This window comes from Vulpes lagopus, chromosome 21, assembly GCF_018345385.1.
Source record: "Vulpes lagopus strain Blue_001 chromosome 21, ASM1834538v1, whole genome shotgun sequence".
Taxonomy (NCBI): domain Eukaryota; kingdom Metazoa; phylum Chordata; class Mammalia; order Carnivora; family Canidae; genus Vulpes; species Vulpes lagopus.
The window spans coordinates 43829796-43841825 of record NC_054844.1 but is presented as its reverse complement, the minus strand read 5'-3'; the positions used below and the strand labels follow the sequence as shown (position 1 = coordinate 43841825).

The following is a 12030-nucleotide window of genomic DNA, read 5'->3' as shown; positions in this document are numbered from 1 at the left end:
CCGGGAGGGGAGCCCGGCCCCCCGGCGCGGGCCCGCAGGCCACCCCTCGCCCGCACGCCCCCCGCCAGAGCTGCGGGGAGGACAGCCCCAGGACGCCCGGCCCCGGCGCCCCCAGGTACCTGACCCGGGAGCCGGGGCCGCTGGGGGCGGGGTGTGGGACACCTGGGCCGCCGGCCCTCCCCGCCAGCAGCCCGCCGGGACCCCTGACAACGTGCCCCCCGCCCTACCTCCTCCTGCTTCCACCCCTTCCCCAGCCCGGCTTCTCCTCTCCCGCCCAGATCCCTTCTTTGGGGAGCTCAGCAAATGGAGCAGGAAATTTGGACCCTCTGCCTCCCTCTCTCGCCCTGCTCATTGGATCCGGAGCCTTCTCCGCTGGGAAAGCTGTAATTAGAGGGTGGATCCCTACAGACAGAGCACAGCCCCCCCACCCCCACCCCCCAGTCCCTTCTAACTTTAGATCTCTTCTCTCCCATTCTCCCATTCTCCCTCCCTCTCCCTCTCCCTCTCCCCGGCTCGGCTGGCTCTCTCCATCTGCCTGGCTCCTTGGGACCCGGTCCCCAGCCTCAGGATGGCGTCCTCCCTGCTTGAGGTAACTGTCCCCTCCTCCCCCCAGGACACCAGCGACAGTCCTACTGGCCCTAACCCCTGCCCGCCCCCACCTCCCAACTCACACAGACAGTGGCTGTGGTGCCTGTCACTTCCAGGGTCCCTCTGATGAGGAGAGGACAGGGCTCTGCAGGGAGCAGGGGGCAGGAGGGAGGGCGGGACAGAGGGGGCCGGGGTCAGAGAGCAGTCAGAGGAAGATGAGAGGGGTCAGGTCAGGAGAAGGCACGCACCTCCACCTCCGAGGTCCCCGCCTGCAGGCCAACCCTGAGGAGTGGACGGGGATGGAGAAAGGAGGAAGAGGAGGGGTGGGGGCAGCTCAGCCAAGAGTGGGGACAGCGAAGGAGAGGCTGGGGGGCGGGCACCAGGCAGCAAATGGGGACAGTGCCTTGGGGGCCCCGGGTCTGTCTCTGGGGAGCTCCTGGCCAAGCCTGAGTGAGCGGCAGCCGGTCTACCCTGTAGGTGGTCAGGGGCTGGGCCTCTGGCCCAGCGTGTGAGGGATCAGGTGAGCCCCGAGAGAAGGGAGCGGGCAGTGCTGTGCATGTGGGGGGGCTGGCCAGAGGAACCGGCCCGGGCCTGACGGGGAACCCAGGAGGAGGGCCAGGGTCTGAGGCCGCCTGCCCGGCTCACAAATATTTAGCTTTCAGCCAAAGACAAACTCAGCTCTATTTTGGGAGTGGGAGGCTCCAGGGCGGACTGGGCCACTTCCCCTACAGGCTGGGACCCCAGCCTTTGGCACTGGGGTTGGAGGGAACCAGGGTGCCACGGAGGTCAGGTTCGGGGTCAGGGGTTCCGGGGGACTCCAGGTGCACAGTTGGAAAGGAAGGACTCGCAGGCCCTCGCGGCCACTCAGCACGGCCTGAGTTCTCTCTCCCTGCTTCTGGGTCGCTGACTCTGTTTCTCTGTCATCTCTGTCCTGCCCCGTCTGGGTCCTTCCACAGGAATTTGGAGACAGAAAGCCCTCCCTTCAGGTCAAGCACCTTCAGTAGCCTTGAACGTTCCAGATTCCCTGGCCCCTCCGAAGCCCCCATCTCTGCTCCCGGTGCCCGAGCTCAGCCCCAGGGGTGATGGGCCAGACGGGAAGCCCACTCCTTGGGCCTGTGGGGGGGGGTGCGAGGTGGCGCGGGACCGCTGACCCCGCGTTCACTGGCCTGGGCCCAAGCATTAGCAGGAACACACGGCCTGCACGTGGGGCAGCCTTTGTGGGAGCGCAGGTGCGTATGTGCAGCGGCCCCTGAGCATCAGTGGTCCAGCGGCGAGCGGCAGCGGGTCAGGCTGCGTGGAGCGTCAGGGAGAGGCAGGCAAGCCGGGGGCATGGACGCGGCGGCCCTGGTCACGGCTCCGTCAGTCGGGCCCCCAGGTGTGCTGTACCTGCGCACCGAGGGCGGGCTGCTCGCCTGACATCCCCTCGTCCCCTCGCCAGGCCCCACGCCGAGCTCGCACTGACACGCTGCGGTTGGTCTGGAGGAAGCCTCGGGACGAGGTGCCTGGACGTCCTGGGGCCTCCGGGACAGGGGCAGTGTCAGTGGGCGTGGGCGCCGGGCCAGGGCTGCCAGCGTGGCACTGGGGCCCGGGGGAGGGGCCGGCCCAGGGGCCTGCAGGAGGGGCGCAGGACTGGGGTGGCACTTGGCAAGGGGAGCGCGCCCTGGAGTCTGGGTGTTGGTGTCCCTCACTGCCCGGGAGCTGGAGATGCCCCCGCACGAGGGCATCCAGCCCCTCCGCCTGGTGCTCCTGCTGTGGGGGCACTTGGGCCCTCATCCGTCCCCCTTGCCCACCCAGGGAGCCCTCTGCCCGAACGGGGGGGAGGGCCCTCTGGCGTCCCAAGAGGGACGCAGCTGCTGCCTGACGAGAGGCTCACCTGGGCGAGGCTCACCTGGGCGCCTGAGCTGCAGGGCGGGAGGCAGGAGGGAGCAGTGGTGAGGGCCGGGTGGGGATGGCAGCTGGAGGTGGGAGGACGGGCCGCGGGCGGAGGCTGGCCGCTGAGAGCTGGCGCTGGACCCTGGAACTCAGGTGCCCACGGGGAAGGCCAGCGGGCCCTCAGGTGGCTGTGAGCTCAGCAGGAGGTCCGCTGGGCACCCCGAGGCCCTGGGAAGAGGGGCCCCCTTCCCGGCACGTGTGGGGAGAGCTGGGACGGCCCCTTGCTCTTTCTCTGGAGAGTCCTTGTCAGTGCCTTAAGCCCTTTTATTGTGTTAGCAGAAGGTGGGGTGGAGGTAGGAGGGAAACAGCTGGAAGGCGGCCTCCTGGGCTCCTGGGCTCCTGGGCAGTCAGCTCCAGAGCATGTGGCCAGGCCTGGGGGCGCAGATGTGGGTCGCTCGCGGGTCGCCCGAGCAGCCGAGAAGGGACCTGAGGCTGTGGTGGACCTAGCCAGGTGCCCGGTTCTTGGCCTCCAGAACCGTCTGAGCGGGCCTGGCGCCTTGCCCCGCTTCCCTGCCCTCAGGGGCCCCGGGGCCTCGGCTCCAGGGCTGGGGTCTCCTGTCGGCCTGGGGCCGCTTGCCTTCTTTCACCCTCCTTCCCTCTCCCAGCTGGGTGGGGTCCCTGGGCTTGGCTGAGGCCCCTGTGGCCACAGTGTGAGGGCCGGGCGGGGGGGACGGCGTCGGCGTTTTTAAAAATAAACCGACCGCAGGGAAACCAACGGAGCCGGGCTGGGCCGGGGGGAGAAGCGGTCAGGGGGAGAGGGAGGGAGGAGTGGCCTGGTCTGGGGGTTTTCTGGGGCCCAGCATCATGGTGGTTTTCTCTTAGGTAGGAGAGCCGTCCTCCTCCTCCTCCCCCCCCTTTCTGTTTTCTTCCTCCTCTTTCCCTCTGTTTTCCTCCGCCTTCCTGGCCCAGGCTCTCTCCATCACCTCTTTGTCTGCTCTCCTCTCTCTCTCTGCCCTTTGTCTTTTCACCTTTCTGCTCTTTTGGGCCCCTGCCCATGTCTGCCCCTCATGCCAGTTTTCCTCTCTGTCCCGTCCCCCCCCACTTCCCACCCCCCGTGGCTTTTTTCCGTCTGTGCCTTTGCAGGGTCCTTTGCTCCTCCGGGCTCTGGGTCTCTGCCTCTCCCCTTTGCACTCTGTTTCTAACCTTTCTTTTCTTTTCTTTTAAAGATTTTATTTATTTATTCATGACAGACACAGAGAGAGGCAGAGACACAGGCGGAGGGAGAAGCAGGCTCCAGGTGGGGAGCCTGACGTGGGACTCGATCCCGGGACCCCGGGGTCACAACCTGAGCCAAAGGCAGATGCTCAACCGCTGAGCCCCCCAGGCGCCCCTGTTTTTACTTTTCTGCTAGAGTTTGACTCCTGCCCCATCAGCTACCCTGCCTCAGCTTACCCTCTGCTTGTGAGATCAGAGGCTCCTGGGAAACTGGGGAGGACACAGGGCTTTTCCCATAGCCAGATTTCAGGAAGGCTTTGGAGGCTCGAATTTGGGGGTCCGTGGGTCGAGGGGACAGGACTGCAGAAAGACGTGGTTGCACAGGGCAGCGGCAGGTTTGCCCTGGGGAGCAGTGCGGGAGTGCTGAGCGCACACGCCCTCGCCACGGCCTGGCCCAGAAGCCCCAGACTGACCTGTAGGCCTGGTGCTCGGGTTCTGTCCCAGCTTTGCCGGGAAGGCACCAGGTACATCAGCTTTTGAGGATCCCGTCAGGGAACTGTGCGGGCTCAGCTGCTGGGGGGGGGCATCCTTTTGGGTGGGATCCTCGATAATGGCTGCCTGTACCCGGGACTCCGGAGGGTACCTCCTCTGGCCTGTCCTGGGGCTGACGGCGGGGGTGCCCTGAGCTCCTGGGGGAGGGGAATCTCAGGGTGGCCTGGTCTGGCAGGAGCAGCATGATGGGCAGGAGGGGCATTTCGTGTTTCTGAAAGAGCCCCGCGCCCCACATCTACGCGCCTGGAGAGGGACCAGCCACACGGGCCGCGCGTTAGGGGCCGCTGGACCTGGGGGGCTGTGGGCGGCCCTGAGCCAGGATCTGGGCCACCCCAGTTCCCGGCCCAGGGGCTGTGAGGACGTCGGGCCCCTCCAGCCTTCCCAAAGGGGGACCAGTCGGCTCCACAGAGCAGGAGGTGCCCACTGCCCGCTTGAAAGACATTCTTGCCTCAGCCACAGTCCTGGTTTGGCCGCGGCCCTGTTCCCTCTCAATGTCCCAGTGTCTCCGCGTCGCTTCCTCTTGCTCCCCAGCCCTCCAGTCCCTGCCAAGAGATTCCTTACCAGGGACATAGGCTGCGGCCTCAGGGAGACCCGGCCACTCGCTGCCTCGGTCAGGAGCTGGAGCCGGACAGGAAGTGGGCTCGGGGGTAAAGCTGAGAAACTCTGGGGGGGCAGCTGCCCCCTAACACTTCGCTTTCTTCCCATGTTCCTCTTTGAGTCTCAGCTTTTCTCCCCAAGTCTCTGACCACAGCCCCGGCTCTGAACCCAGTTCCAGGGGTAGGACCCCTAATTCTCACCTCACCTCGGTGCTGTGTCCGTCCCTGCGGCTGAATAGCCAAGAAGCGGCTCCTGTTCCTCTGAGGCCCAGCACCTCCCAGCAACTCCACAGTGGCCTCCTGCCTCTGCTTCCTGCCTCCAGCCTCTGCCTCTGCTTCCAGCCTCTACCTCCAGCCTCCTTGCCTCCGCCTCCACCCTCCAGCCTCCAGCCTCCTGCCTCTTCCTCCAGTTGCTAGGCTGCCTCCAGACCTTGCTCCCCTCCCATGACTCTTTGGAGCTCTGCCCTGGGGCCCACTGCTCACCGGCCCCTCCACCCCTCCCTCCCATCCTCTTCCACTCTTCTTGGGCCCTTGGCTCTGCTCTCCCTCTGCAGAGTCTGCCTCCCTTCCCGCCTCTCCGCCCCCCCCTAAGCAGCGCTTCCCTCTGCCCACAGGAGGAAGCTCACTATGGCTCCAGCCCCCTGGCCATGCTGACGGCAGCGTGCAGCAAATTTGGCGGCACCAGCCCCCTGCGGGACTCAACGACACTGGGCAAAGCAGGCGCAAAGAAGCCATACTCCGTGGGCAGTGACCTTTCAGCCCCCAAAACCATGGGGGACGCCTACCCAGCCCCCTTTTCAAGCACCAATGGGCTCCTCTCACCTGCAGGCAGTCCTCCTGCCCCCACCTCGGGCTATGCCAATGAGTACCCTCCTTTTTCTCACTCATTCCCTGGACCCACGGGCACCCAGGACCCCGGGCTACTAGTGCCCAAGGGCCACAGCTCTCCTGACTGCCTGCCCAGTGTCTACACCTCCCTGGACATGGCACATCCCTACGGCTCCTGGTACAAGGCAGGCATCCACGCCGGCATCTCGCCGGGCCCTGGCAACGCTCCTGCTCCCTGGTGGGACATGCACCCCGGGGGCAACTGGCTAGGTGGTGGGCAGGGCCAGGGTGATGGGCTGCAAGGGACACTGCCCGCGGGCCCCGCTCAGCCTCCGCTGAACCCCCAGCTGCCCACCTACCCGTCCGACTTTGCCCCCCTTAACCCGGCCCCCTACCCAGCTCCCCACCTCCTGCAGCCGGGGCCCCAGCACGTCTTGCCCCAAGACGTCTATAAGCCCAAGGCGGTGAGCAATAGCGGGCCGCTGGAGGGGGGCGGTGCGGCCAAAGCCCCCCGGGGGGCCGGCGCGGGGGGCGGCGGCTTCGGCGGCGGCGGGGCGGGCCGCTCCTCCTGCGACTGCCCCAACTGCCAGGAGCTCGAGCGCCTGGGCGCGGCGGCGGCGGGGCTGCGCAAGAAGCCCATCCACAGCTGCCACATCCCGGGCTGCGGCAAGGTGTACGGCAAGGCCTCGCACCTGAAGGCGCACCTGCGCTGGCACACGGGCGAGCGGCCCTTCGTGTGCAACTGGCTCTTCTGCGGCAAGCGCTTCACGCGCTCGGACGAGCTGGAGCGCCACGTGCGCACGCACACGCGGGAGAAGAAGTTCACCTGCCTGCTGTGCTCCAAGCGCTTCACCCGCAGCGACCACCTGAGCAAGCACCAGCGCACCCACGGCGAGCCGGGCCCCGGGCCCCCGGCCGGCGGCCCCAAGGACCTGGGGGAGGCGCGCGGCGCCGCGGAGGAGGAGGCCAGTCAGACGCCCCGGCCCCCCGCCTCCCCGGCGCCCCCAGAGAAAGCCCCCGAAGGCAGCCCCGAGCAGAGCAGCCTGCTGGAGATCTGAGCGGCCCCTCCCGGCCTCCCGCCCCCGCCGGCTCCGTGGACGCCGCTTGCCCTCACCCCCTGGGCCCCAGCACGCCGCCCTTGGGGCTCTTGCCAGCTGCCCCCGCCCGCCGGCCTGGTGACCCCCAGCGCGCCAGAGCCCGTGCTGCAGACCCTGCTCCCAGGCCCTCACCTTGTGCCGACTTCTGTCCTCCGGCTTCCCAGCCCCCCCCCCCCCAACACTCCCTCTGCTCCTATCGCACCGCCTCATTTCCCTTCCATCTGGGCTCCCCACACTTGCTCTCTCCATCCCACCAACTCCCTGGCAAGCCCCTTTCTGCTTCCCAAGCTTGTTTACCGCGATTGCTTAGCTTCCAGTCGTCCCAGCTTCTTATCCCACTTGCTTTCCATGCTCCAGAGCGTTTTGTTTGTTTGTTTTTGTTTTTACAAACATAATGATGATGATGATGATGATAATTTATTGCCCCCTGGTGGCCTCTTCATTAGGGGCCAGAGTTAGGGGGATTGGGGTTAGCGACCTGGCAGGGAGCAGGGTGCCAAGAGGGGGGCAGACCAGTGGGGATCTGATCCCAAAGATGGGGTGACCCCAGGGTCAGGGAGGCTGCCCCCGGGCCTGTATATTTAACCCCTATGTTCCAAGAGAAATGAATACTAATAATAATAATTCTATTTATCTAAGTTATGATGACAGGTCAGGTAGAGTGAGCTGGGGAGGGAAGGAGGTCCCGTTTCTGCTATGGAAACTGTAGCTAAGTGTATCTCTGTATAGAAAAAGCGTTAGTGGAGGTCTTGTCAATAGAATTCCTATCATCAGGGTCTCAGTTAATGGGGTTTCTCTTTTAATAGAATCTCTGCTAATAGGGTTGGTTAGCTAGATCTCTGTTAAAGAGTTGATGGGGTGTCTCTCAATTAGGGATCCCTAATGTTCCCAGCCCCAGCCAGAAGCTGTGAAACCTCGAGTCCTATGGAGGGGAGGACTGGAATGTACCCCAGCTCCCTTGACCCCAGAGCAGGTTCTTTCCACTGCCCCTCCCCTGACACCATGACCCCATCAGGCTAATCCCCCGTTGCCATGGTTATGGAGAGCTTGCAGCTGCCATCCTAGACGCGCTCGTCGGGGAAGCCCACCTCACAGGAGGAGCACACTGGTTTGGAGGTGCGTCTCCTCAAGAATAGGCGGGGAAGGCTTTCTCTGGGATCAGATTCAAATAAATCAAGTATTTATTGAGTGCCCATTCTGTGCGAGGCACCGCTAGGCTGGTGCCTAGAAGCCATGAGAAAGAAGAATTTATACAGCGAGGAGGACAGAGGTCCCCAAGCTGATTTGGGGTTGCATCCAGGGGCCCCCCCCAACCTGGGATTTCCAACGCTCCCGACTCCACCTCTGGTGACTTTTAAAGCCGCTTCGTGCCTTTGAATGCCTTTCCTGTGACTTTGGATCCTCCTTTTCTATCTCCTGCTCCCTCAAGGCCCCAAGTTAAAGGGTAAAAGCCGCTGGGGCTTGGGGAGAGGGTAATATTGTGGAAGGGAAAGGATCGTGCCCTCATGGAGTCTTTTTTTTTATTATTATTATTATTATTTAATAAAAAGTTTGATTTTAAATTTTGTCCTGGTGAGAATGGAGGAGGAGGAGGGAAGAAGAGTGAGCCACGGGAGCCCTCCTCGGCACCTGGAGACTCCCACGGGCACCCCACGGTGCTCACGGCGGGCGGGGTGGGGGGAGGGGGGCCGGGGGACAGCCGGGGGGACCGAGGTCTCCCCCCCCCCCCCCCCCCCCGCTCGTCCCGGCCAGGCCCGGGCGGGTCGACGGCGGCGCGGCCCCAGGGGTCCCCAGGGCGGCCCCCGCCTGGCACGCAGCCGCCCCGCCCCGGGCTGCAATCAGCCGTGCCCGCCGCCGACCGGAGGGCGAACAAAAGCCACTCTGTGGCGGCGGCCCCGGGCCACAATAGGGCTTTGTGCGGCCCGGCCCCGGGCTCCCCCGCGGGGCTCCGTCCCCGGCCGGTCGGGGGCGCTGCGGGCGGGCTCGGGATGCCCCCACCCCCGGACCCCCTGCACTCGGGCCCCGCCTCGAAGGCGCTTCCAGGGGGGCCGGTCGGGGCCGGGGCCGGGGTCGGGGTCGGGGCCGGGGTCGGGGTCTCGGGCTGCCCCCCCCGCCGGGTGCGGACCCCCTGCCCTCGGGCCCCGCCTCGAAGGCGCTTCCAGGAGGGCGGGTCGGGGTCGGGGTCTCGGGATGCTCCCCCCCCCCCGGACCCCCTGCGCTCGGGCCCCGCCTCGAAGGCGCTTCCAGGAGGGCGGGTCGGGGCCGGGGTCGGGGTCGGGGTCGGGGTCCCGGGCTGCCCCCCCCGTCGGGTGCGGATCCCCTGCCCTCGGGCCCCGCTTCCAAGGTGCAGAGGGCGGGGGCGGGGTCCCGGGCTGCCCCCCTCCCCCCCCCCCCCCCGCCGCCGGGCCGGCTCCCCGGGACCCCGGGCCCCGCCTGACCGGTGCCAGCCCCCGCCCGCCGCGGCCCCGCGGCCCCCTCCCTGCCTCCCTCCCCCCTCCCTGCCCTCCCCTCGGCCGCTTTCATCTTCCCCGGACTCCGCTTGGGGTTTGCTGGGTTCTGGGAGATAAAAACCGCCCCAAATAGCGGCGGCGCGCCGCCAGCACAAACAGGGCCGCCGGGCCGTGCGCCCGCTTGGCCGCTCCGCGCCGGGCGAGCTCCGGGCACCCGGGCTCCGGCGGCGCCTCCGCCTGCCCCCGCGGCCCGCCCCGCCCCGCCGCCGGCCGCGAGTCCCGGGCGTGGGTGCCGCTGTCCGGGGCCGCCGCGCCCCCTGGAGGCCGCGCGCAGGGCGCCAGGCGCGGGTCGCCCCCAGGACCTGCGACCCCCGACGGCGCCCTGGAGGCGCGGCCCCGGCCTCCGCCCCGCCGGGCCCGGCAACCACCACACAACCTGCCGGTAAAAGTCAGGCCTCACCGAAGGGAGGTGCAAGCTGCGGCCCTGTCCGCAGTGATTTTTTGGGGGGAGGTATCTGGGGTTGGATGGTGGCACCACTGAGCACAAACCGAGTGGAGGGTTCTCAGGGGCCCCCACTCCCTGTCGGAGTCGGGGACTCCCTCCCTTCCTCCAAAGCCCGCATTAGCGCTCCCCCTTCCCCCCAACTTCTCAGCAAGTTACTCCCAACTACCCTGTTTATACTCGATGCTCCTTAAGCTTTCTGTGACTTTCCAGGGGACAGTGAACTAACCTAGAAAATTAAACCGGGGCTCCTCGAAATTTGGTCCGTGCAGTTATCCTGTAGGGGGGGGGGCTCGTGGAAACACAGCTGAAGAGCTCCACCCCAGAACCCGCACTTTAGCAAGATCCTCCGGTGGGCCTGTGTTCAGGGACATTTGGGAAGTACCAGACTGCAGGAGCCCGTGGCTTGCTCCCTGTTAAGGGCATTTTCAGAGAAGCTTTCCGGAGCTTTCTTGTTTTCTGACCCCGGAATAATTCTCCAGGGAGCAACTTTTCATGCACGAAGGAGGAGCACACCCAGCCCAAGAATGCTAAACTCAGGATGCACCCTAGGTTCTCCAACTAGACTGGCAACTCTTGGGAGTGGGGACTATGCCTTATACATTTCTGTGTCCCCAGAGCATGGTCCTTGGAATTGCTCATTTACCCTTGTTTAAATGAACAAACCAGGGCAGCCCAGGTGGCTCAGCGGTTTAGGGCCTGCCTTCAGCCCAGGGCCTGATCCTGGAGGTCCGGGATTGTGTCCAGTGTCAGGCTCCCTGCATCGGGCCTGCTTCTCCCTCTGCCTGTGTCTCTGCCTCTGTCTGTGTGTCTCTCATGAATAAATAAATAAATAATAATAAGTAAATGAACAAACCAAAGCCCAAGGTGACTCTCTCTCCTGGGGTCATGGTGGGGTCGGCCCCCGAGGACCTGTGAACCCCGGTGAACCCCAACCGTGCCCGGGGAGGTGCAGCCAGGCGACCACCCAGCGCACCAGGTTCACAGCAGGTCACCAGGTTCACGGCAGAGTTGTGCCCAATCAAGTGGTTGGTACTTACAACGTATTGAAAGGCTTCATTTCCATTATCTCGTGTGGGAGACAACCAGGGGAAATAAGCAGGACTCTGCAAAAGTGAGGAGGCTGAGGCTTGAGGAATTCAGAGACTTCCCCGAAGTCACACGCCTGTGAGAAGAGGAGCCCTCATCCTGCATTCGACTTCCAGCTTTTGGAATCAATTTCCCTCTTCTTCCTCAAGATTTACTCATTTGAGACGGAGAGAGGAGAGAGTATACTCTAGTCCCAGACCGGGGTTGGGGAGAAGGGCGAAGGCAGAGGGAGGAGCAGGCTCCCAGCGGATGGGGGAGTTCCAGGTGGGACGCGATGGTAGGATCCTACAATCATGACCCCAGCCGAAGGCCGACTCTTTACGGAGTCACCCAGGTACCCCTCTTTTTCTTTTTCTTCTTCTTTTTTAAAAAATATTTTATTTATTTATCCATGAGAGACACAGAGAGAGAGAGAGAGAGAGAGGCAGAGACACAGGCAGAGGGAGAAGCAGGCTCCATGCAGGGAGCCAGACGTGGGACTCGATCCCGGGTCTCCAGGGTCACGCCCTGGGCCCAAGGCAGGAGCTAAACCACCGAGTCACCCAGGTGCCCCTCTTTTTCTTTTTTTTAAGATTTATTTTTTACGTGAAGTCTGCACACAACATGGGGCCAGAACTCAGCACTCTGAGATCGAGTCGAGGCTCCAACGACTCAGCCAGCCAAGCACCCAATCTCACTTTTATTCTTACACCGGAGCGCCTGGCTTTGGTATTTTTAGGTACAAAGTCCCAGCGCCTCTCCCTCCTCGAGGTGCTAGAACAGTACCTCGGGCTGGCTGTAAGGCTCATACACGCACTCTGCGGTAACACTCAGGGAATGTCACTTTTGCAGCTCACTCGCCCTTCCCGTTAACCTCGGGCCCGAGGCTTTGGAGGCGCGTCCCTGTCCCTCCAGGGTCTCCCGTGACGTCACTCCTCCCGGGGGCTCGCTCGGTCATTTCCTCCGGACGATGCACAGTCCTGCGAGGGTTTAATCAGACGCCTCCCTGAACGTGGCTTGTTTGCGGCTTTCCGAACGCGGAGGCGGAGTGGGGAGCTGTGCTGCGGCTTTCGGATCTGGGGGGGAGGCAGGCTCACCGAGGACCCGACACCGCCGCTCCCGCCCTTCCCCAGCGCGAGCCCCGCCCCGCCGCGCTCCCTCCGGCCGCCAGGCGGCGCGCGAGGGCGCCCTGGGTGAGGGGCCGTCCGGGACTGCGCACGCGCACGCGGTCCGCGTTCCGCTTCCGCTCACTTCCGGTGAGT

At 64.8% G+C, this 12030-nt stretch overlaps 1 protein-coding gene across 1 annotated transcript; it reads left to right on the top strand.

Moving 5' to 3' along the window:
* Positions 1–568: 568 nt before the first annotated feature.
* Positions 569–6773, top strand: SP7 (Sp7 transcription factor). The gene is made up of 2 exons (XM_041736724.1): positions 569–589; positions 5438–6773. Exons 1-2 carry the CDS (start codon positions 569–571, stop codon positions 6707–6709), a joined length of 1293 nt encoding a protein of 430 aa, XP_041592658.1. The 3' UTR covers positions 6710–6773.
* Positions 6774–12030: the final 5257 nt, after the last annotated feature.